Consider the following 26,020-nt stretch of genomic DNA (forward strand, 5'->3'; position numbering starts at 1 on the left):
GCCAAGCAGCAGTCTGTTGGAGATGGGATGGAATGGGATCATCTGAGCAGGTAGAGGAGTTAGCCTGGGTAAGATTCCCTCATCATGTGAGACAGGAGTGAAGGAGTAAAAAGGCATATAAGTGATAGGCGATGAGGAAAAGGAAACCTAGAATGGCCTCAATTTTTTTCTGAAAAATATGAGGTAAGATTTTCAGCTGAAAGAGTGAAGGGAGGGTGACTCATAGGAGGTTTGAGGAGGGATATAAAAGTTTGGAAGAGCTGCCATGGAGAGTATGATAGTGAGTTGATGAGGGGGAGGTATAGTAGGTTGCCTAGCATCAGTGAGGTTGTATAACATAAATTTGTAGTGGATCCAATCAGACTGTATGATTTTCTCCACCTTTGTTCAGTAGCATGTATTCTTCCTACATTTTTCTTTCCATCCCCTACCATTGTGTCTTATGTGTACTATGTCCTTCAGAAATGTTAAATTGAAATGATTATCTATTCAGCCAAGATGGTGGTGTATCAGGAACCAGTAATAGTGAACAACCCTCCCTCGCCTCTGGAGTCCTCCAAACAGATCTAGAAAATGCACTAGACTGAATCCTAATGGGGAAATCCAAAAAAAAGTTACAGTGAGCAATTTTTCTGTCTCAAGTCTTCATAGGGAGACAGACAGAAAAGTCTGTGAGCACTAGAGATAGGGGTCTGGCCAGGGGCATGCTGTGAGCATGAAGCACTCCAGCACCTCTGAGAAGCTCTTTAGTAGGGCAAGAGGAGGTCCAGACCCATATTAGGGTACACAGGAAGAGGTGGAAGCTTCCAGTTCCCAATCACAGATCTAGGGCAGACTGAGGAGGGTACCTACCCCAGGTTGAAGGTCCTAAGCTGTGTACAAAGAGAGAGCAAGCAAATTCAGAAGCAAGCAGCAGCCGTGTGATGGGATCCCTGGAGCTAAGTGGGGTCCCAGATCCAGATTCTGTTCCAATCTGAAGCCTACAGAGGAATAGCCCAGGCAGGAACTCCAGACCAAAGGGGAGCCTATAGTTCTGTCACTCTCAGCAGGCCTTCCTGGCTGGCTGAAAGGAATTGTATATGGCTGCAGTCTACTTGTTACTCAGATCCAAACCCAGGTCAGGAACTTTGAGAGCTCAGACCAGGGGAGCAGTGGTCAGACTTTGCCCTGAATCAGGTTACTTTGGAACCACTGAAAGGTTATATGTCTCCTGACTTAACTATCTCTGAGAGCCTGGAATAACAGCACTCAGTATCTCAAGAAAGCAGCAGCAGGACCAGCCTGGACCTTCCCTGCAGAAATGTGCAGACCCATTCCTTAACATCAAGTCTGAAGTCAGGAAGGATGTAGGTTGGAAGAATGAGCAAACGAAAAAAGAACTTCACCATGAAGAGATATGATGACAAGGATGCTCTAGATAAAAACCCGGAAATAGAGAATGACTCCAAAACAACGGTAAGCAAAGCTTCAAGAAAAAACACAGCTTTGGCCTAAACAAGTAGCATTCTTGGAAGAGATGAAGGGTTTGGAAAAAAGAGTTTAAAATGTTTATTTAAAGAAATCTGTCCAGATCTCTTAGAACCATAGGTCAAAGTGGAAGTCAAAAGAATTCTATTACCTCCTGAAACAAACCTAAAATAAAAATCGCCAGGGATATTATAGCCAAAATCCAGAGCTTCTAGGTCAAAGAAAAAATCCTTCAAGCAGTTAGACATAATTCAAGTACCAAAGAGCCACAGACAGGATCGCACACAATTTAGCAGCTGCCACTATAAAGGAATAGAAAACTTGGGATGTGATATTCCAGAAGGCAAAGAACAAAAACTGAGTATAATCTATAATTCTACTTGGGGGAAAAATGGACTTTTAATGAAATAGAGTTCCAAGCATTACCGATGAAAAGACTAGAGCTGCAAAGAAACTTTGAAGTTCAAACATGGGAGTGAAGAGAAACATAAAATGTTTTTTAAAAAAAAGCCCCCAAAATGAGCAATGATGAAAGACTAAAAGTAGGATAAACTGCTTACATTCTGATACAGGAAGATGATTCTTGTGTCCTTTCTGAACCCTAGCGTCATGATAGGTCATAACCAGAGTCTTAATTAGACAAGGCTTTAGAGTGATTCTGATCTTGAGAGAAGAATGGAAAGAGAAAAGAAGAATACACTAAAGGTGAGAAGTAAAGGAAGTTAGGGAAAATTATCTCACATAATCAGGGCGCACAAGTGGATATCTGTACAAAGAGAAGGAAGAGGGGAGCGGGTGACATTTAAATCTCATTCTCATCTGAAAAGGGAGAAGGGGGATTTGGAGGGAGGATGAATCAAGTGAGGAAATAGTCCTGAGTAAAACAAACTCTGAGGATGTACAAAAAATAGTTATAACTCTTTTTGAGGTAGCAAAGGTTGCAAATCTTAGGGAGTGCCCATAAATTGGAGAATATATAAGTTATGGTGCATAAATATGATGGAATGTATTATCCTGTAAGAAATGAAGTAGATGATTTCAGAGAAGCCTGGTGAGATTCGTATGTACTGATTCAGAGTGAAGTGAACAGTCCAGGAGAACAATTTGTACAATGACAACATATGATAAAGAAAAAGAAATTGAAAAAATTAGAAATTCTAATAATGACCAACCACGATTCCCGAGGACTAATGATGAATTTGCTACCCACTTCCTAACAGAGAGGTGAAAGACCCAGTGTAGAGAAGGGATTTTGCATATACATATATACATGTGTGTATCTATATGTGTTTTTGAAAGTGGCCAATGTGGAAATTTGTTTTGCTTGATTATGTTTGCTTGACTATAACAGTTTTATTTTTCCTTTTGTTTTCTCATTTCTTCTCAGTAGGGGGTGGGAGGAGCAGCTAATATTAAAAAATAAAATTGAAAAGAAATTAGTATCTATTTCCTTAATTTTCATTTTACTTAGGTAATATTTTTATGTTTCTGAGCGGGAAAAACTATGCTGCTTTGATTTAACTATAATTGAATTGCATAAGGGAGGTATCAAGGTAGGCAGGTGGATTGGTGTGAGGTGGCATGAAACAGTATTGATGTAGCACAAAGTAGAGTTTAGTACTTTTTAGTGTATCTGAAGCTTTATGGCAATTAGCATGGTTCTTTGTAATATTTGTATTTGGCATTGAAGAAATAAAATGGTAGTAATGCACTTTTCTTTCCTTTTAAAATTAAAAAAAATTTTTCAGTTCCAATTTTCTCCCTTTCTGTACTCTCCCACCTACTGAGAAGGTAAGAAATGTTATACATATTATACATATGAAGTCACGTACAACATATATCCAGTTTTTTTATATGATTATTGATAGCTTTGATTTCTTCTTCTCAAAACTGCCTGTTCATATCCTTTGACCCTTTATTGATTGGGGAATGGCTCTTATTTTTATAAATTTGGCTCGGTTTCCTATATATTTAAGGAATGAGACCTTTATCAGAGAAATTTGCTATACAATTTCCCCCCTACTTTCTTGCTTTCCTTCTAATTTTGGCTGTATTGGGTTTTGTTTGTGCAGACATTTTTATTTTAATGTAACCAAGATTATCCATTTTACTTTCCATGATCTTCACTATGCTTCTTTCCCCATGTTCTCCTAATTTGCTTACATCACCTATTATGTCTAAATAATGTACCCATTTAGACTTTATCTTGATATGTGGTGTGAGATTTTGGTCTATGTCAGACTGCTTTCTAGTTTTCCTAGCAGTTTTTGTTGAATAGTGAATTCTTGTCCCAAAAGTTCAGATCTTTGGGTTCATCAAACACTAGATTACTGTGGTCATTTACTTCTTTATATTCTGTTGTTCCACCATTCTATTTCTTCTTCAATACTAGATTGTTTTGATGATTACCACTTGTAGTATAGTTTGGCTTCTGGTACTACTAGGCTGCCTTCCTTTCCTTTTTTTTTTTTTAACTGATTCCCTTGATTTTCTTGACCTTTTATTCCTCTAGATGAATTTTGTTGTTATTTTTTTTCTACCTCTACAAAATAATTCTTTGGTAGTTTGATTGCTATGGCACTGAATAAGTAAATTAATTTAGATAGTATTATAATTTTTATTATATTATCTTAGCCTACCCATAAGCCATTAATATTTCTCCAGTTGTAAGATCTGTCTTTGTTTGTAGGAAGAATATTTTGTAATTGTGTTTGTATAATTCCTTTGTGTGTTTTGGTAGGTAAACTCCCACACATTTTATACTGTCTGCAATTTTTTTAAATGGAATTTCTCTTTCTTTCTCTTCCTGCTGAGTTTTGTTGATAATATGTAGAAAAGCTGATGATTATTGTAGGTTTATTTTGAATCCTGCAACTTTGCTAAAATTGTTAATTGTTTGATTAGTTTTTTAGTTGATTCTAGTAATGCTGTTTTCAGTATATTCAGCTGGATTTTTTTGTTTCTGTGGTGAAACATATTTTGAATCATTTGTGTTTATATCTTGCTTTTAAAAGCCTTAAAACTTGTGCTGGAATTGGAGGTGTTTGCTACTCCTGTACTTCAAAGGTTGAACAATAAGGAGAAGCAGTGTTGTTCATTTACTTCTTACTCTAAAGGAAAATGTACAGAATTGGGTTAAAGTAGTGGTATATTTCACATAATAAAAATATGTGATCCAACAGAGCTTTATAAAATATATTTATAGATCTGGAATTCTAAAAATTCAAAAAGTTATTTTATTTTACACCGAGTGTCAAATTTAAAATAAACCTATCATTTTTCTGATTGTTCTTTCTCAATTTTATTTGCCTCTGTAGAAAAAGCAAGCATACAGATTTCTCAATTTTCAAAACTTGCTAAAAATAAAAATTCATTGCAATAATTTATAAGATCTTATTCTTCTTTCAGATAAAATGAAGATTATTCATCAGGCACATAAATCAAAGGTATGTTTGATAACATATGTACATGTATGCTTGAGATTTATTATTTGTGATACTGATAACATTACTGTAAGAATGATTTTCTATTTTCTTAACTTCTTTGGAGCTATTCTTTTGGAAAACATTAACCTGGAGAGTGGAATTATGCACAAAGGGCAACCATACTGTGCCTGTCCTTTGATCCAGCAATACCACTATTAAGTCTGTATCCCAAAGAGAACATAAAAAAGGTAAATGGACCTACATGCACAGGAATATTTATATCAGCTCTTTTGTGGTGGCAAAAAATTGGAAATTGAGGGGATGCCCATCAATTGGGGAGTGGTTTAGCAAGCTGTGGTATGTAAATATAATGGAATGCTACTGTGCAATAAGAAATGATGAACAGGCAGATTTCAGAAAAACCTGGAAAGACTTACATGAACTGAGGCGAAGTGAAATGAGCAGAGCCAGGAGACCGTTGTACATAGTAATGGCAACATTGTGTGATGGTAACTATGAATGACTTAGCTTTTCTCAGCAGTACAGTGATCCAAGACAATCATAAAGGACTCATGATGAAAAATGCTATCCCTATGCAGAGAAAGAGCTAAGGGACTCTGAATGCAGATCAAAGCATACTATTTTCACTTTCTTGTGTTTGTATGTGTTTTTCTTTCCTTTTGGTCTATTTCTTCTTTCACAGCATGACTAATATGGAAATACTAACAGTAGTTCTGATATGTACACATTTGTGTGTGTGTGTATATATATAATATATATATATATATAAATATGTACACACACACACACATACACACACATAGAACAAATACATACAACAGAGTCCCAAAATTCATGTAATTCAGATTATTTGCAAAGAAAACTTCTTACTATCTCCTTGGCCACTCACTAACCCATATGCCAGGGGTGTAGAACCTGTTTCCTTCTAGGTCCTTGGGCGTGGCCTTCTAACTGAGTCCAAGTTTTACAGAACAAATCCTTTTATTAAGGGGATTTTTTCTGTGAAGTTTGGATTCAGTGAAAGGGCTGAACTTGAGAACCTAGAGGGCCATGTGTGGACTTGAGGCTGCAGGTTCCCCATCTCTGTTCTACGGGCTTATGATTCCTTACCAGAGAGACTGGAGTAAAGGCCCTGTAATATGCTTGCAGTGACCTAAATATTGTCCAGATTGTGTGGAGGGTGAGCATAGTTACTTTTATTATTGGGAAGAAATCTTTTTGAACCAGTAACAACAGCAATCTTCTCTCTTTCCTCTGAGGGCTTACACACACACATACACACACACACACACACACACACACACACACACTCTGTTTACAAGCCTAGTATGTTATACTTATTGGCCTACCTGGTATCTAAATAGTCTAGTATGTTAATAAAACAAAGGTTAAGAGTTTGATCCTTGCATAAGCTAAGCACCCTTGTTTTATTCTCTGGTCACAGACCATATTCCTAAACCTAACCAGCCCTCTAGCCAATGTGTGCCAGTTATTTTAAGGATGATGCACTGAGAGTTTGCATAAATCAGAATATCCTTTAGCACTACTAGAAAAACGGCAGCATGATCTAGTGTTATCTTTTTATACAAGGGACATTGTACATGTAGACAATGTGCAACCTTGCCTTTCTGGCACTTAGAATTCTCAAGGAACTGGCAATATAGTGGCTTAGAAAGAAATGATCAGCAGAAGATAATTTGCCTCATTTATGCCTATAACTGCAAAAATACAGCCTGGTTTTTAACAGTGTAGCAGTAGTATTCTTAAAGTCCACAGGATGGAGCACTTTTACCTGTGAAGCAAGAGAGTGGGTTGACATGGTTATATTGAAACTGAAATAAAATGTCATTATGATACATAAAATTTCCATCATCTCTATCTTTAAGGCAAAATAACCTCATAAGAAGAGATTGCTTCAACCTTTGATTAAAAAGTTAACATAGGAGACACAGACATGTTACATAGGGAGTTATGTATATTCTAAACCAATTTTAATTGAAGAGTCAAATGATAAGAAATCAAACTTATATTTGGGGATTTAAAAATTAAGTCCCAGGTCAGATCCTGGGTTCAGTAAAACACCAAACCCAATGTCCTAAGACATCTGCATCAGTGTCATCATGAAATAATTATCATGATGATGCTTTATTGTGGCCTGGAGGTGGGACCTTGGGTTTTCAAAGTTTATGCTTGGGGAATGTTAACACTGGCAGATACTCCTAAGATGGAGTATTATTCTGGGTACCTAAATGCAGGCTTGATGATGGACTCTTATTTCTTTTTCCTGAGGACTAACCTAGCTGAATTTGGTGAGGCTGTTCACCATGTTGACTTAAGACTGATAAATGTTATCAGTCACACTAAGTCTTGAAGATTGTCCATTAAATCAAAGAGGAAGTATGATATAGATAAGTGGAAGAAAGAATATAGAAACTAATGAAATCCCAGGTTGTTGAATTTAGTAAATTGTGTTGACATATATTGTCATCAAGAAATTGATTATAGTTCTATGTAGTTTCCATAGTTAGAAAATTATGTTATGTGTTGGTAAATCCTAACACTTTTTGATGAAAACTATTCTATTATGTATGAATATAGTCCCAATAAAAAGGCCTCAGTGTTTTTGGGGTTTTGGTCCAGAGCTTTGTTTTTATTGGTATTAGGAATTCCCAACAAGCAGCGTCTTCCAATACAGTAGTCTTAGAGAATTTCCTGGGAGAACTGAAGAGTTACATGACCTGCCCAGGGGTCCACAGCCCGCAGCTGTCAGAGAGACAGTAATTAAATCCAGATATTCCTGACTCCAAGGCTGGCTCTCTATTAATTATTTCATGCTGCTGTTCTTATAGGCATAACCTTCAGAAATCTAGAAACTCAGTCATCTAGAGCCTGTTGTTTTCAATTATGCCCAAGAGTATTCCCTAGAAAGTATGCATACAAACTAATGTTTTCTAACACACTTTGGCTAATAAACTGTATTTATACATGTAATATAAACAACAGATGTTCAGCTGGTGATGTGGAAAGAAAATGCAGGCAGACCTGGGTTCAAGTTCTGCCTAAGTTCCTTTCTACCTTCTTTGGCAATTCACTTAACTTCTTTAGTCTGTACTTACTTTATTTATGAATTGAAAGTATTGGACTAGTTGATCTCACGTTCTATAATTCTGATCTGTAAACTCTTGGTTTACTAATTATTCTGGGTACCTAATTTTTATTGATAACTGGCCAAAATTTTATATGTTAGTTGTTTTGTTAGAAATCATTCAAAAATGTATTACATATGTCCCTGCATTCTTGAAGTATGCAGACCATAATTTAAACTGGCTTGGGGTTGTAATTATGAAAATCAATGAAGGGCTGCTAGGTGGCACAGTGGATAGAGCAACCCGCCCTGAAGTCGGGAGGACCATAGTTCAAATCTGGCCTCAGACCAAACACTTAACACTTACTAGCTATGTGACCCTGGGCAAGTATTTTACCCCAATTACCTGAAAGAAAAAAGGAAAATCAATGATTATTTCTGCACATTAATAAAATGAATTCCCCTGTGGTTTCAATGCAAGGAATTCCCCTGTAGTTTCTTGATGAGGGCTATTTGCTTCCTACAGTATTGTTTTTAAATTCATCTCTTTTATAACTTTTCTATCCCTTCTCTTGTTCTTCCTTGTCACTTCTTGCTGTTTACAGAGTGCCTAACTGTAGTAATTTCTCTTCCTTTCTAATTGCTTGGAAACCAGGTAGCCAACCAATTTTTAGAATTATATGTAAAATAATAATAACTTGTGAGGAAAATCTGAGAGGTTCTTCACTGAATAAAATAGTAAGTGTGAATGGACTTTGTAAAATCTATTTTGACAGATTCTTTTAGTTTGCTCCCTAGATCTCAGCCTTATTCTGTGTGGCTGTTATCAGAGAGGTGAGTTTTGGATAGGTGAAGTTTTAACTGTATGTGCCAAATTAGATGATATCTTTAATACTCTTTATAAGCATTTTCCAATTTACAAATGAACTACATTTCCAAGCTTAAAACACATGTTATAGAAACCTTTTAAATTCATAATTAAACTCATTTCGATGAACTGTAGCACCAACGATATGCTAGTTTCCCATTATTTTTTGGGAAAATGAGTTTTGAGTTTCAAAAGGGCGGGGTCGGCAGGGTTTCCCAGCATATAGTAACAGGGAGGTAATTCTCTCAAGGTAGAGAGCAACTGGAAGAGGTGAGTCTGTGATTAGGGCAACTTTACTCTTTACACATAAGAGATGTTTGTAAATTGGATATTTTTAATTAGTGAACCAGTGAACTGCAGAATAGAACTTTGCTTAATTAGAACCCACTGAGACTCAATTAAGAAATATTTTTTCTGCACAAAATAAACTCATGTCAGAGACTGATTCAAGCAGCTGAGCTCCCGGGCTATGTCTTAGCCTTATGGAAACTATTCTATTATACATGAATTAAACACCTATGAAAAGGTCTTGGTGTTTGTAGGGTTTTGGCCTTGAGCAGAGATGGGGAACCTGTGGCCTCGAGGCCACATGTGGCCCTCTGAGTCCTCAAGTATGGCCCTTTGACTGAATCCAGTTCCCCACCCCTGCTCTAGAGCTTTGTTTTTATTGGTATTGGAAATTTCCAGCAAGGAACATGTTCCAATGCAGTAGTTTTAGAGAACTGCCTGAGGGAACTGAAGGGTTACATGACTGGCCCAGGGTCCTCCTGTGCTTTCAGCATTGACATATGCTGCCAAGAACAGACCTCATCAGGGAGGGAGAAATGTTTCAATCAGTAGTAGAATGATAAGCCTTAAAAAACAATCCTATCAGATAATTTAATAAAATATTAATGAATTAGTAGAGAGACATTGTATTGTGTTGGATTCACGTCCTGCATCTGACATAGCATCTGTGTGTCTCTGAACCAGAACCTTAATCACTCAGTGCACCCAGATAACTCAATTCTAAGTTTTAAGTGTGTTGATGATCAGCATTGATAGAAAAAGTTTTCATGTCAAAAATTTCCTATATCAATGAAATCAGGTAAAGAAAAAAGTCTTGATGAAGTGCTTCTTATGTATTCAGCACTGTGTTAGGCATGATGGCAGATAGGAAAGAAGTGAAACACATGGTCTCTGTTTTCCACAGAGCTAAAATCCAGTGAGGGGTGAAAGACACATGAAGCAATCAGGTAACAATTAAATGCTAAACTATGGAATTGACTATGAGTTTAGAAGGAATGCAGAGAAGAGAGAGATCATGATGGGAAAGAGTTATATAAAGAGGAAGTACTTGAGCTGGGCTTTGAAGGCTGGAAGGTTTTTAGATAAGTGGATAGGGCATTCTGAGCAGGGGGAAATAGCATAGGTAAAGGCATGGAAATAGGAATAAAAGTTCCATTCCTATGAGCCAGCCTCAATTAGTTAAAAGTTTGAATTGTAAGATAACCGAAAGAAATTCAATTTGATTACTTTCTAGTAAATATAATTGGAATTAGATTATTAGGTTAAAAAGTGTTGCCCAGTGAGGAGGCAGTGGAAAATGTACTGGATTTGGTACCAGAGTACCTGGGTTCGAATCTCACCTTTGATACTACCTATGTGTCCTTGGGCAAATCACTTTATCTCCTTGGGCCTTAGTTTCCTCCTTTGTACAGTGAAATGGTTGAACTAGATGGACTCTAAAGCACCTTCCTACTCTGTATCTGTCATCTTATGATCCTATAAATAACCTGCTTTAATGAAGAGAATGGATTTGCCTTGAGCATACCTGCTGATGGGAAATTTATTGCTTAATAAGTAATTTGAATGAAGGAATGAGTTAATTCTTCTATAACACATAAGGTCTCCATTTATTCTGTAAAATAAGTGAAATTTTACCTATGTTTATGTTAAACCCTTCCTTACTAGACAATAGAGGTTCTAACTGAATTATCCTAAGGTACTAATTAATAAAGTCTGTGTTAATGAAGTTTTACCATGTTGGTAAATATCATTTCACAACATTATGTGAAACTAAACTTCTCATTGAAATATCTCCAAATACTTTTTAGCTTAGTTAAGTTTTTAGACCCAACATAAATAGTTGGGTCTTTTCTCATACATTTCCCTTTATTCTAGTTACTGTACTATAAAATAATCTGACTCAGTTTGAGAGTCCTAGAATCCATTACGGAATATAGAGCTTTAGAAATGCTGATAAAATTAATGTCCTTTTTAAATTTTTTCCTTTATAGACTAATGAGCTTGTGTTGAGTTTAGAAGATGATGACAGATTCTTGTTAAAAGAAGACTGGACTATGAAAGCAGCTGGAGTTGGTAAGAGTGCATTTATATTGCCTGAAGGTGGTACTCACTTTGCTTGCCTCTTTATGCTGATGACTGGCTGATTATGTTTGGATAGCTTGCTGAAAAGTAAATGCTATCCCTGACTCTCTTTACATTCTCTGATAATTATTCAGGGAAGCAAGAGAGAGAAGGTGATGTACATTCAGATCACTGGAATGAGGGCAACAGGTATCTGCTCTCCAGATGTTCAGAATGCAAATGTGTTTTTCAGAAGGTATGCTCAGAATTTTGTGGAGGGTAATTTTAAGTGATTAACAGGTTATTAGTACCATGTCTGCTTGGTCTTATCAGTAACATTTAAACTGATGTTTTGGATAGAAATTTAAGTAGTCAAGCTAGTGTGGAGTAATAAAATGAGATTGTTTGTTTAATATGAATCGTGGTTTCTGGTAGTCATTCAAATCATTTCAGGCTGCTTAAATAATAGAATTTAAAATTGAATTTAGTGTGTGTCGCTTAAAAATGACCTGATTTTTTTTTCATTTTTCATTGGGAATGTTCATGTTCAATAGAAATACTACTGGGAAATTTGTACATGTGACATGCTTTGTGACCATTAGATGTCACTGCAATTCTATTTATATATGGACCTGAAAAATCATCTGATAACAGAACAACCCAAGACTTGAAGGGACAGCTGGATACTGTTAGATTTTTGCCATGTGATCTCTTTTTTAGCAGTGAAAGTGACTGTCATTGATATAGAATGTTTACTTTATAATCTCTTAGATATTTTGATTACATCATACTTGGGTTTTGCTTGTAGCAGGAAGTTTGAAGTACAGTTGAAGGCTCATTGGCACTAGAGTCAGAGGACCTGGGTTCAAAACCTGTTTCTGATGCTTAAGTGACTTGACCTTGGGCATGTCGTTTATCCTCAATTTCCTCATCTATAAAATGAAGGGATTGTCCCTTCCAGGTCTAGATCTAGAATCCTGTAATCCTTTTAGGGAGCTTTGATTAACAGTTTATTTGATTTTTGATACATTTTATTGATATCTTTTGTCTTTACGAGACAGTTATCTCTGGAGGAAAAAGCCCCTCACTCCCCTCCAGGTTGAACTCCCTCTGCCCCCCTTGTGAGAAAGACGAACAATTAGGGGCAGTTGGGTGGCACAGTGGATAGAGCACCGGCCCTGGATTCAGGAGGACCTGAGTTCAAATCTAGCTTCAGACATATAACACTTACTAGCTGTGTGACCCTGGGCAAGTCACTTAACCCCCATTGCTCCCCCCCCAAAAGAACAATTATAGCAAAAACATCCAGTATCATCACTGAATTCTGCTGAGAAGGGAAAATGTATCATTCAGTCAGTCAACAAGCATGTATTAAGTGCCTGCTACATTCCAGGCACTGGGAACAAGCAAAAGGGGCCCTGTTGTTAAGGAGTTTGCATTCTAGTGAGGGAGAGATCCGTATGGCATCCATGGAAGGCTTCATGAGCAGTTCCCTGGACCTTCACTGATATTTTAAATACTTTGGAGCTCAGCTTCCTCTTAAAGTTACATTTTGCATTATTGTCATCACTGGGTGTCTTCTCCTAGTTCTGCTTATTTGATTCTGGAGAAGTTCCCACAGATCTGCCAGTACTTCTCTGAATTCCTCATATTCACCACTTTTTACTACCTGGTAATATTCAACTAAAGTCATATGCCATGTTTTAATTTTTTTCGTTTTTCTGGGGTAATTTAAGAAACGTCAGTGCATTGAACATTTCAATAGGCAAAGAAGGACAGAAAAGATGTTATGTGCAACTAAACTTCTCTTACATAGTTTTTAAGTTGTATAATTGCCCTGCTTCTCTGTGTCCCTTTCTGAACTTCCTGCTTCCTTCTGTGTATTCTGAAGTGTTTCGTTGTTACTCTTTTCTTTCCTTTCTTTTTGTTCGTTTTTTGCATCACTCTCATTACTCACCAACCTTTCCCTGTCTCAAAATAGAAGTACTTTAGTGGTGTGTGGGCAAATGTTTAACAACTGGTTCTCTGGGAAAAAAATGTAGACATGACACACTTTTAAGTTAATCTGAATTAACATTTTCACTTTACGAAATCTAGACAGCAGCACAACAGTACTGGTTTGTAGCATTTGCCTATTTCCAAGATGTAGATGTTCACCCTGAAAACTTAACCCCTGGCTTCCATAGGAGCTGGCCCCAGCACACCTCTGCCTATACCCAATAAGGAGAGTCAAGCAAAGTCAGTTCCTTGCACCAGCTCTGTCTATAAACGTTGGCCTCCTTCCGTACCTGTGTATCTCACCTCTGTGCCAGGACATGGTGAACTTTATCATCAGTCTTCTCCATCTCATTGTTCAGAGTTCTGAAGAGTCTTTCAAAATTGTTTCTTTTTATAATATTGAGATTCTTCTGTGAGTTGTTCTTCTGATTCTGTTCACTTGAACCTGCTAAACTGGTTCTTAAATGTCTTCCTAGGCTTCTCTGAATCCATCATGTTTGTCACTTCTTATACAATAATACATTCATATGCTATGATTTGTTCAGCCATTTTCCAGTTGATGCTCCCTAATTTGTTTTCAGTTCTCAGCTACAGTACAAGGTGCTGCCATAAATATTTTTGTACAGTATTTTTTGTGTATCAAACTAAGTGGTGCAGTGTGTGATGGAGTGTCGGATTTAGGCAAAGGAAGACCTGAGTTTGAATCCTGCCTCAGATAACCTACTAGTTTAGTGATTCTGGGCAAGTCTTTTAACCCCACTCAGCCTCAGTTTCCTGGAGGATACCCACAGTTAGTGGAGGTGGGGGAGAGAAGGGAAAGGAAACAAGCATTTATTAAGCTCCTACTATGTTCCAGGCACTTGCCAAGTGCTTTATACACAACCTTGAGAGATAGGTGCTATTATTATCCCCATTTTACAGTTGAGGAAACTGAGGCAGATAGAGGTTAAGTGACTTGCCTAGGGTAACACAGCTAGTAACTGTCTGAGTCTGGATTTGAATTCAGTCTTCCTGACAGCAGGTCCAGTGAGTGCTACTAGTTGCCTCTATATAGTTTCCTCATCTGTAAAATGGAGATGATAGTAGAACTTGCCTCACAGAGTTGTTGTAAGGATGAAATTAGGGAGCTTATGTAAAACCTTTTGCAAACCTTCAAATCCTATACAAATGCTAGCTTTTATTACAAGCGGGCTCTTTCTCTGTTTTTGACAGACTCTTCAGAGGGTGGTGGTGGGCGTGGTATAAAGTTCATAGTGATGTCATTGAGTCAAGGAAAGTATTGCTCACACTGCTTTACAGAACAGTTGTCTCAGTTAACGACTCCACCACAGAGCACTGATGTGTCTGTATTATCCATTTTTCAGTCATTCTCCAACTGATGGTCACTCACTTTATTTCCAATTCTTTGCTATTACAAAGAGTACTGTATTGATACTTTGATATATCATTGATCTTTGTATTTTTCTTGGACTTTTTTGTTGTATATACCCAATAGTGGAATTACTGGGTCTAAGGAATATGAAAGGTTTAGTTACTTTTCTTATATAATTCCAAAGTGATTAGAAGGGCTGGCCCAACACAACTCTGCGAGGAGTTTACTAATATGCCTTCCCTTAGCCTCTTCAACACTGAATGTTTTTTGTCATCTTTTCCAGTTTGTAGGGTGTAGAGGTAAAACCTTAAGATGGTTTTAATTTGTGTTTTTCTTACTATTAATTATTTTTCTAAAGGTCATTTACAGAACATAATTTTTCTTTCAAAAACCATTCATACCCATTGACAATTTGTTGGGCAGTGACTTTTGGTGTTACATGTTTGTGTCATTTGTGTTCCCAATGTATATTAGATCTAAGAATTTTACTGGTAATACTTGATGCCATCCCCCCCCAATATTTTAAGATTATAAGGATCATAGAATCATAGATTTAGAACTGGAAGGGACCCTATAGCTCATTATCTAACTCCCTCATTTTACAAATAAGGAAACTGAGGCCCAGAGAGGTTAAGTGACTTGCCTAGGGTCACACAAGTAATAAGCAGAAGAATTAAGATAACCCAGGTCCTTCCCAGGTTCTTCACCCTTTCTACTGTACCAGCTCCTTCTTCCCCTTTCTATTCTATCTTCATTGCTTTCATTTGTGTAAAAGCCTTTTATATTTTATAATTTTATGTGACCAGAATTGTCTGTTTTGTCTTTTATGATCTCTTATATCCTTGTTTGCATAAGAAGTTTCCCCCTTGCCTTCATTGTGAAAGGTACCTCATCTTATTCTTAACTTGATCCATTCTAACTTGGTCCATCCCTCCCCACTAGCTGTTGTCTTCTCTTTGGTAGCTAAACTCCTTGAGAAATCTGTCTACAATGGTGCCTCTGTTCCTTTCCTCTCGCTGTCTTCTTAACTCCCTGCAGTCTGGCTCATTCAACTGAAATTGCTCTCTCCAGGGATCTCATAATTGCTAAATCTAATGGTTTTTTTCTCAGCCTTCATCCCTCCTGATGTTGGTAGCCTTTGATACTCTCAGTCATTTTCTTCTTGATATTCTCTTCTCTGTAGGTTTCTAAGACATTGTTCTGTTTTGGTTCTCCTTCTTTCTGACCACTCCTCAGTCCTTCGCAGGCTTTCCAGGGCCCTTTCCTGGGCCCTCTTCTTTTTTTCCTCTTTACTGTTTTGCTTGGTAATCTCATTATCTCCCAACGTGATTTTATCATCTCTATGCAGATAATTCTCAGATCTACTTACTAGCCCTAACTTCTCTCCTGACCTCCAGTCTCTTGTCTCCAATTGCCTATTGGACATTTCAAACTGGATGTCCAGTAGACATCTTCAAATAAGGACTCAATTATCTCCCTCTCGCCCCTTAACCCTTCCTTTTCTGAACTTCTCTGTTACATTTGAGGGTTCCACTATCCTCTCAGTCACCTTTTTGGTGTCACAATCTAAGTGTCAATTTCACTTGACTCGCCCTCAAATCCAATCTCTTGCCAAATCTTATCAATTCTTCCTTTGCAGCATTTCTCATATGTGCCACCTTCTCTCCTCTGGCACTGCCACCACCCTGCTGTGAGCCTCAATTACCTGAAGCTTGGTGTATTACAGGAGCCTTGTGGTTGGCCTCCCTTATGTCTCTCCCCATTCCCTTCATTCTTTCACTCAGCTATCAAAGTTATCTTATTAAAGTGTTCATCTGACCCATGTCACCCCCCTATTGAGTAAAGTGCAGTGGCTTCCTGCTACCTCCAGGACCAAATATAAAATCCTGTGTTGGGCTTTTAAAGCCCTTCATAACCTGTTCCCTTTTTACCTTTCCGGTCTACAGTTCATTGATGCTCTAGCCTCCTTGCTCTTCGACTCTGCATTGTCATTGGCTGTTTTCCATGCCTGAAATGGGCTCTCTCCTCATCTCAGTCTCCTGTGTTCAGCTATAATCCCACTTTGTGGTAAAAAGCTTTTCCTGGTGAGGGGCAGCTAGGTGAACAGTGGATAGAGCTCTGGCCCTGGAGTCAGGAGGACCTGAGTTCAAATCTGGCCTTAAACACTTGACACTTACTAGCTGTGTAACACTGGGCAAGTCACTTAACCTGTTTGCTTAACCAAAAAAAGCTTTTCCTGGTGCCCCTTAATGCTATTCTAAATTTACCTGCAGTTTACCTTCAGTATATCTTGTTTGTAAGTACTTTTTGCCTGTTTCTCTTCCATGAGAATATGAGCTCCTTGAGAGTGGGACTATTTTATTTTGCCTTTTATTCTTTCTTTTTAAAAAAATTAATTAATTTTGATTTATCAACAATCACTTCCATATGCTTTTGAGTTTAAAATTTTTCTCCCCCTTCCTCCCCATCACCCTCCCCAAGACAGCACACAATCTGATATAGGCTGTACATGTACATTCCTATTAAACATATTTTCACATTAGTGATGTTGTAAGTAAGAATTAGAACCAATAGGAGGAACCACCAGAAAGAGGAAACAAAACTCAAAAGAAGAAAAAAAAATAGCAAATAATATGCTTCGATCTGCATTCAAACTCTATAGTTCTTTCTTTGGATGTGGATAGCATTTTCCATCATGAGGCCTTTGGAGATGTCTTAGATTCTTCTATTGCTGGGAAGGGTTAAGTTTACCAATATTAGTCATCATACAATGTGGCTGTTATTACAACTGGTTCTGCTCACTTCACTCAAGCATCAGACCATACAAGTCTTTCCAGGTTTTTCTGAAGTCAGTCTGTTCATCATTTCTTATAGCACAATAGTATTCCATTACATTCATATACCACAACTTATTCAGCCATTCCCCAGTTGATGGACATCCTCTCAATTTCCAATTCTTTGCCATCAGAAAAAAGAACTGCTATAAATATTTTTGTACATGTGGGTCTTTTTCCCGTTTGTATGGTCTCTTTGGGATATAGCACTAGAAGTGTTATTGCTGGGTATGCACATTTTTATAGCCCTTTGGGCACAGTTCCAAATTGCTCTCCAAAATGGTTGGATCATTTCACAACTCCACCAACAATGCATTAGTGTTACAATTTTCCCACATCTTCTCCAACATTTGTCATTTTCTTGTTTTGTCATCTAGGCCAATCTGATAGGTGTGATGTGGTACCTCAGAATTGTTTTGATTTGCATTTCTCTAATCAATAGTGATTTAGAGCATTTTTTCATATGACTAGAGATGGCTTTAATTTCTTCATCTGAGAACTGCCTTGCCTGTTCATATCCTTTGGCTGTTTATCAGTTGGGTTTGCCTTTCTTTATATCCCTGGTTTCACAGGCATACAGCATTGTTGTATGGCAGTGAAACATGGACAGTCCACCAGCGCCGTGCCAGGAAACTGAATCGCTTCCATTTGAATTGTCTTAGGAGGATTCTGAAGATCACCTTGTAGGATAAGATATCAGATACTGAGGTCCTTTCTCAAACTAAACTGCCAAGCATTCAGACTGTACTTCAGACAGTGCAACTCCTATGGGCTAGCTACATTGTTCAAATGCAAAATGTAAACTTGCCAAAAAGACTGTTTGATGGAGAACTCACACAGGGCAAGTGTTCACATGGTGGTCAGAAGAAGCAATGTAAGACACTCTCAAGGTCTGTCTTAAAAACTTTGGAATTGAGGCAGGTAGGTGGTGTAGTGGATAGAGCACTGGCCCTGGAGTCAGGAGGACCTGAGTTCAAATTTGACCTCAGACACTTGACACTTACTAGCTGTGTGGCCCTGGGCAAGTCACTTAACCCCATTGCCTACCCCCCCCAAAAAAAAAGAACTTTGGAATTGATTGTGTGACAGTAGGAAACACTGACACAGAACCGCTCAGCATGGCTTGCCCACATCAGAGAAAGTGCTGTACTCTATGAGCAAAGCAGAATTAAAACAGCTCAAAGGAAACGCAGGCAGGATGCACTAATGCAGAGAAACCACCCAAAATGTTCACACAGACTATTTGTGTCTGACCTGTGGTAGAACATTCCAAGCTGGTATTGCTCTGATCAGCCAGTTGGACACACTGAAACTTGACTCTAACATAGTGATGCCATTTTTGTCCTCCTCGAGAATGAAAGACAGCAACCAATATCCCTGTTGCTCAGCACAATGGCTGGCATACAGTAAGCACTTAAAAAATGCTTTTTGGTTTGTTATCTGAACTTTGATATTCTTGGTGTATTTTCATTTCGAGTTTATAGTGATGTATGGGTTAAGATGTTAGCCTAAATCTAATATTTGCCTATGTACTTCCTAGTTTTTCTAGCACTTCTTGTCAAAAAGGTAGTCCCTAGTAATTTCTGTTTTTGAATTATCATACACTAGGCTACTGTTTTCAGTGCTTTGGTTCCTGTTTTGCCATCTATTAGTGGTATGTCCTCTTCACATGTACTTTTCCCTCATTTTTTCCTTGAGATTCTAGACCTTTTACTGTTCAAATGAAATATCACTGTTTTATTGAGTATATATACGTACATGTACATACATACATTTATGTGTGTAAGTATATATATTTTTTAATTTTTTATTTTTAGGCAATTGGGGTTAAGTGACTTGCCCAGGGTCACACAGCTAGTAAGTGTCAAGTGTTTGGTCTGAGGTCAGATTTGAATTCTGGTCCTCCTGACTTCAGAGCCGGTTCTTTATCCACTGCGCCACCTAGCTGCCCCTGTGAGTATATATTTTTATATATAGGAGGGGAGGGGGTGAGAAGAAGGAAGGTTGAGAGAGAGAGAGAGAGAGAGAGAGAGAGAGAGAGAGAGAGAGAGAGAGAGAGCCAAATCTGTCAATTAATTTAGACAGTCTAAAATTTGTATTATATTGCCATGGCTCAACCATATGCAAGGGAATACCTCTTTAGTGATTTTTTTTCTCCTTACTTTTTAAAAGAGTGTTTTGTGGTTGTATTTATATAACTATTGTTTAAGTTAACATAAAGATATTTTATGTATTTTGTATTTTTAAAGATAGTTCTCATTGCTTCTTTTGGGTTTTTATTAGTCCTGTATAGAACTGCTGATAATTTTCCTGTATTTATTTTGTATTCCACTGTGAAACTATTGATTGTCCCACTCAGTTTCTTTGCTGATTCTCTGGCATTTTCTGAGTAGACCATTACATCATTTGCAAATAGGGTTAATTTTGTCCCCTCTTTGCTTATGCTTATATCTTCAATTTTGTTCTCTTGTATTATTGGTATAGCTACCATTTCTAGAACTCTATTAATTCTAATTGAGGGCATCTTTACTCCTGTTTACACTGGGAAAGCTTCTGATGTTTCTCTATTGTAAACAATGCTCACTCTTAGTTTTAAATATATACTTTTGATCATGTTAAAGAAAGAATCTTCTTTAAGGTTTTGAACACTGAAATTCTGTATTTTGTCAAAGCCCTTTTTTTGCATCTCTTGGAATAATCATGTTTTTTGTTGTTTTTGTTCTTTATGTTTCAGCAATCTGATTATTTCCTCATGTCAAACCATTCTTCCATGCCTTATTTTAGTCATATGTATGAGTTGTTAATTTTTGGGATAACAATTTGATGTTTGAAAAAATGTCTCAAAAATATTATGGTACTAATTAACTCAAACCACACATATAGTGTAGCACTTTTCTATGGTAGAGATTATATATGTTGGATTTTTATTTTAAATTAACAGTGAATAAATGTTGTCTTTTCATTTTTATATAACTAGAAAAAAGCGTCCTAGGTAGGAAGAAATGAAGTGTAGGTGATGATGAGGAGCAGAGAATTCAGATTAGTTGAAGTTTGGGTCTTTACATCTTTGTAATTCATGCAAGTCCCCTTGTATTATTTTTGGGCCTGAACAGGAAGGAGGATTTTTTGGTTTGTTTTATTGATGCCTTTTATTTTTTATACCGTAGACATTTCTTAATTTCTGGTATCTCTTTCTCATAAAACAAGAAACACAACAACTATGTCTGATATTGGAGGAAACATTTCATACCTGTCAACCCCCTCCTGTCTCCAAGGAAGATGGTGTGTTTCATAATTTGTCCTCATGAACTAGGAGTAGACATTGCTGAGTTCAACTGCCTTTTAGTGTTATTTTCATTTATGTTACTGTGGTCCATGTGTGTGTAAGTAATGTATTTTACACACACACACACACACACACACACACACACACACACACACACACACACACAGAGTTCCAGTTCTGCTTCCTTTACTATGGATCCCTTATATAAGTTGCCTCATGTTCCTTAGAATGCCTCGCATTCATCATTTCTCGTGATACAACAATATTCTGTTACATTCATATAATACAATTGTTTAGCCCTTCCTTAATTGAAGCACGTTTACTTTCTTTCCAGTATTTTCCTACCACACACATAAAATACTTCTTATGGATAGTTTGATGTATATGGGACTTTTCAGTCTGTATTTTATCTCTTTGGGTAATATGCCCCATTGTGGGATCATTGGGTCCGAGAGCATTACATACAGTTTTGTAGTTTTTGTATATATTTCTAAATTGTTTTGCAGGATGACTGGACCAGTTCAGGTTCATCAACAGTACATTATTATGCTTGTCTTACTGTAGTCCCTTTAGCACTGACCATTTCCAGCTCTTATCATCTTTGTCAATTTGCTGGACATAAAATGGAGTCTCAGAGTTGTTTTAATTTGCATTTTTCCTATTATTGATGATTTGGAATTTTTATATGGTTGTTTATAATTCTTTATTGAAAATTATTCATTTTCTTTGTCCATTTATGTATTGGGGAGATGCTCTTATCAAAAGGAATTGGCACAAATATCTTGAGTATCAGACTAAAGCCCTCTGTTGAGTGTTTCGAATGTGTATGCATTAGCTTTTATGTAATAGTACTTTTCAAGAGTGCAGTACTAACAGAGAAGAATGAAGGCTTTGGGCTCTAAACTATATTTTGTCCAGTTAGGATTTGAAAGTCTTGGGATAGTGGTAGGTTCATTCCTTTACTTATGGCCATTTCTTCCCCATGTGGTCTTTCCTTCTCTATTGCCTAGAGCATTGTTGTACTCTGGAGGTAAGGGTGCTATTATATATGAGAAATAGAGATGGTCCCTTGAGAATAGTGGAGAATACTGAGTGGGAACAGAGCTGTTAAAAAATCCTTGAAGCTCATTATTTTAAAAAGTATTTGGGGTTTTTTGTCAGCCCCTTTTTTCTTAAGTTAGCTGTGTAAAAAAGGTTGAAAGAAAATTCTAAGTCATCAGTGCCCATCCCTTTTCCTGCTTGATCTTGGAGTAGAGCTGTCACTCTGTGTTTGACATCACAGCCAGTTGCCATGGAAATAATAGCAATGTTACAAATTTATCATTATGACTTTTCTGCAGGGTCTATGAAAGGCAAAGAAAAGCTGTGAGAAAGGGAAAAAAAACTTATTGAAGATTGACTTTCAGGGTAAAATTTTCTAATTTATACTTTGGCCTTTTATCTGCACTGCAGAACCCAATTTCATATTCTGTATTTGACGTCAGTAGTGTTTGCATGTAGACTGGGTATTTAAAACACACACACACACACACACACACCCAGCTTTGTGGATGCAAAAGAATAGTTTTTCCAGGAAATTCATGATTTAAGGAATGTCTGTGTGGTGTCTCCATTTTTTAACACTCAAATATAAAATCATTTAAAGAGTAAGCTTATTTGTTTAGCTACATTTTACTTCCTTTATTCTTTGTTCTCTCAAGTGGTTAGCTCTATTGATTTTTCTCTAGTTTGATAAAGAAATTATAGCATTTTCACTTCACTTGGGAGCTGATACTGTATTAGAAATATTTTAAGACAAGATATTGTAGGCTAAACTGAGAGGTTATTAGGATTTTTTTTGGGGGGGAAAGGAGGGGAGTTCACTTTGAGCATATTTCTATAATGATTCCAAAACTCCCTTGTGGTATGCTTTCATTTTGAGTGTCATTTCAGTCTTCTACTCATTACCAGAACCCTTTTTCATGCTAAAAATCGTGTCACTTATGTATATCTAATAACACAGTAATGTACTATTCTCATATTAATGGTGAAAATAATATTTAATTTGCGTTTCATTAAGGATTATTTTGTCTTCTCCCTCTAACGTGTTTAGGTAGTTATTTGTCACCTTAATACTAATATAACCTCATCCTCAGTTAAATAAGAAGTTAGGACTGGGGAATTTGAAATATTTGTAAATTGACAAGAACAGGGGTTTGAAAGAACTGTCATAGATCGTTCTTCCTCTATCCATTCAGTATATGTCTAGTATAGTAAATGTTAAAACTGAGCTTTTGATTATACTCTTTCTTTCCATTTCAATTTCACATCAAGGACTGAACTCTGTATTTGGAACCTATTTAATTTTGATTGCTGATCTATCTGGGATAGTGCTCTTTTGTTGACAAACTTTTGAATGGCTTGTGCATCTGAGTTTTGTGAGATTGGATGCGTAGGATATTTGCTTTGAGTTGAAACACTTTCCTTTCTGTATGAACCTACTGTATAAAAACCCCATTGTTGCCTTTACTCAATAATTCCTTTCCCTTTTATTTCCTATGCCCCATAATCAGCACCTTATTATTTATTGTTTTGTTCTTTGATTATCTGGACCAGACGTTTAGCACCTTATCACGGCTTCTTGTTCACTATGTAGTTCACAAGGTTATATCTTATCTTCCCCAACTAGATTGTAAGTTCCTTGTGGACAGAAATGCTGTTTGAATCTATTCTAGTATTCCACAAATCTTTCACATAGAGCTAGGCACAGAATATAGCTTCAATGAATTCTTATTGTTTAGTTGTCTAATTAACAGAAAGGTTGACTTAAGTAGCCTCTTTGCATTTGATTTTTAAAATGATAATTTAAAAATTGTTCTCAGAAGAGGTTTTTAAGTGTTGAGAAAAATATGTGTACTATTTGGAAATAGTATAGTGAATAATTTACTTTAGGTTATTAGTTTAGATATCCTGATTTCTGTTCAGCTAATTAAACTTGAAAGTCATTGTTATAATGTTTCATAAATGGATTTGGGGGTTCTTACTTTCTTAGTTTTATTTGATAGTAAGACAAGGGGAAAGAGCTGGCAATGTATTTATTGGATTTTAGATTGCACATTCATTTCAAATGCACGTGCTGTGGGCTTGTGCACCTGAGTGCACTGCAGCCTACAGCACATTTAATTTAAAATCGGGTGCCCTCAGGGACCATCACACTGCTAGGCTTCCTACAGTTCTTTTAGGAACCACTTTTAAAGGTAGTAAGAATCAAGAATTTAAGAAATTGTGGTAGGAAGGATAAGGATAGTTTGGGAGTGGCTCTTGAAAGGGAAGCTATACATTTTTTTCTTATACTTTTAATTTGGCAAGTAAATTTCTAGAACACATATAGGAATTCACTAGTTAACTTATTATTAGGGTTATATCGATTTTATAAGTTTAATTCTCTTGTTACTTGGGACCATATTGTTCTAAATTTTAAATAAATGCTGTTTTGACTTTTGAAATGCTTTTTGTTGGTTTAGTGAGAGGGGGGCAGAAATCTCAACCTCTCACATTGAATACTAAAAATTTATGCCCAAAATTTTTCAAGCTAAAAAATTTGTCATGAAGAAAAAATTGTCTTCAAGCTTAGAAGCTCGTAAAAAGTTTGTCTTTTAGGATTGTTAAATTTAAGCACCTAAGAACAGGAACATCATTTTACTGTCTTCTTGCCCAAGATAATTCTGATCTGATGTCTTAGAAAGGGCTTAAATGCCTATATAAACAGTGTGTTGATTTATAAATTATTTGGACCTGAGAGAGAAGCCATGTGTCAGAACATCATTCTGTTTGTCAGTATTTTCCATATATTAGCTCAATCTGCACCTGTAATTGAAGGTGAAAATATTATGTAGAATAACATTGGCCACCATAAAAGAAATGTGTAGTGATAGTCAATAAATTTATTAAGTGGATTGCTATAAACATAGCTATATTTGTAAAGTGTTACATGTAATAATAGACTATTACATTAGTAAAAACTTGCTTTATGATAATTAAGAAGGCAGAATTTCTAGCCTTTATTCCATTATAAGTTTAATTAGAATCACTTGCAAATTATATATAAGCCACTCCTTTGGGCATGTCGGGATGGGAAAAGTCGTGAGTGCTTTTTATGCTTTTGGGATCAGTTTTGAAACATTTTATTTTCTTCTAATATTAAATTTCTTTAACTAGGCAAAGGCCTTCTTTTTCAACATTTTCTTCATGCTATGTTTGAACTCCTTTTTGGAATTATTTCACTATGAGCCATAACTCACTTTAAATTAGGAATGTTTTCCAGGAGTTCAGTCTGTCTCCAATACCCTTTCATTGATTTCTGAGTGCTATCTGCAGTCCACCCACAGACCCAGTGTGACTTGATCTTTGCAATCTGATTTTTAGCTGCTCTGATTAAATTTCATCCCTGGGATGTTATAAAAAAAATCAAATGAAATTGCATGCTAAAACTTATCAATATTTTTGGTGATAAATTCTCAGGCACTGAAATTGTAAATTTTGAAACCAAAGTGCTAACTCTTTTTAAGGTTTCTATTTAATAATTACTTTTAATCCTTTAGTGTATATTTGGTAGAGTTTTGTATGTCTGTTTTAGAGTAGGAGATATGTTAATAAAGTGCTCAATATTCATTACAAATAATCTTGTCTGTTTTCTAGTCAAGATTCTGAAAACCTTCTTGCCCTTTCTGTATAGCCAAGCAGACTGTATTAACTTCTGCCTTAATTTAAAAAGCGATTGTGAAACTTGTTGGCTCCACACCTTAAAGAATTGCATGTTTAATAATTGTGAAGGCTTTCCATCAGATTTGTCTCGGTTCTGAATTAATAATGTTGCTGACTTATTGTTTTAGAAGAAGAAGTCCTTGACCTGTTAGGTTGAAAGAATTGTGACTGCTCTGAACCTTTGTGGGTCCTGTAGCTGTGCCATATCCCCTGTGAATAATTAGAGGTATTTGAAGGTATTGCTGTAGAAGCCAATTTGTGTCTTTCACTTTGCATATTGTTGAAGCCTCATGAATTAATCATAAGCAGGGCAAAAAATTAACTTCTTCAGACACATATTTTGATGGGTCATGAGGGAGAATGTAAAGTGATCTGTAAAATATTCTACTGATCCTCTAAGTATTAAATTATTATACCTACAGGCTAATTTCAGGGGGGAAAAAAAGGACGATTTTTTTCCCCCTTTCTCACTAACTCAGTAGTGAACTTGAAAAATTAAGGTCCATTATTTTCTAGAACTACAAGGAGAAAGATGAAGGGGCACTGGTGATTTTCTGAAAACCATCCATATT

The 26,020-nt window shown here is 36.6% G+C and overlaps 1 protein-coding gene across 9 annotated transcripts in view; it reads left to right on the forward strand.

The window, feature by feature from the left end:
- The window catches only part of CUNH2orf76 (chromosome unknown C2orf76 homolog), a 100,070-nt gene that overhangs the window by 39,259 nt on the left and 34,791 nt on the right, over window positions 1-26,020 (forward strand). For 3 of the 9 annotated variants that reach the window (XM_020963123.2, XM_078146811.1, XM_078146810.1), the window contains exons 4-5: window positions 4,876-4,913; window positions 11,146-11,227. In XM_020963123.2, the coding sequence (XP_020818782.1) occupies window positions 4,876-4,913; window positions 11,146-11,227 (120 nt within the window). Of the gene's footprint in view, window positions 1-4,875; window positions 4,914-11,145; window positions 11,228-11,370; window positions 11,514-19,236; window positions 19,373-25,576; window positions 25,685-26,020 lie in introns of those variants that run through there. The other 6 variants (XM_020963122.2, XM_020963120.2, XM_078146815.1 and 3 more) reach the window with 5 other exon arrangements.

This window comes from Phascolarctos cinereus, unplaced genomic scaffold, assembly GCF_003287225.1.
Source record: "Phascolarctos cinereus isolate Bilbo 61053 unplaced genomic scaffold, phaCin_HiC Scaffold_726;HRSCAF=1367, whole genome shotgun sequence".
In the NCBI taxonomy this organism is placed as follows: domain Eukaryota; kingdom Metazoa; phylum Chordata; class Mammalia; order Diprotodontia; family Phascolarctidae; genus Phascolarctos; species Phascolarctos cinereus.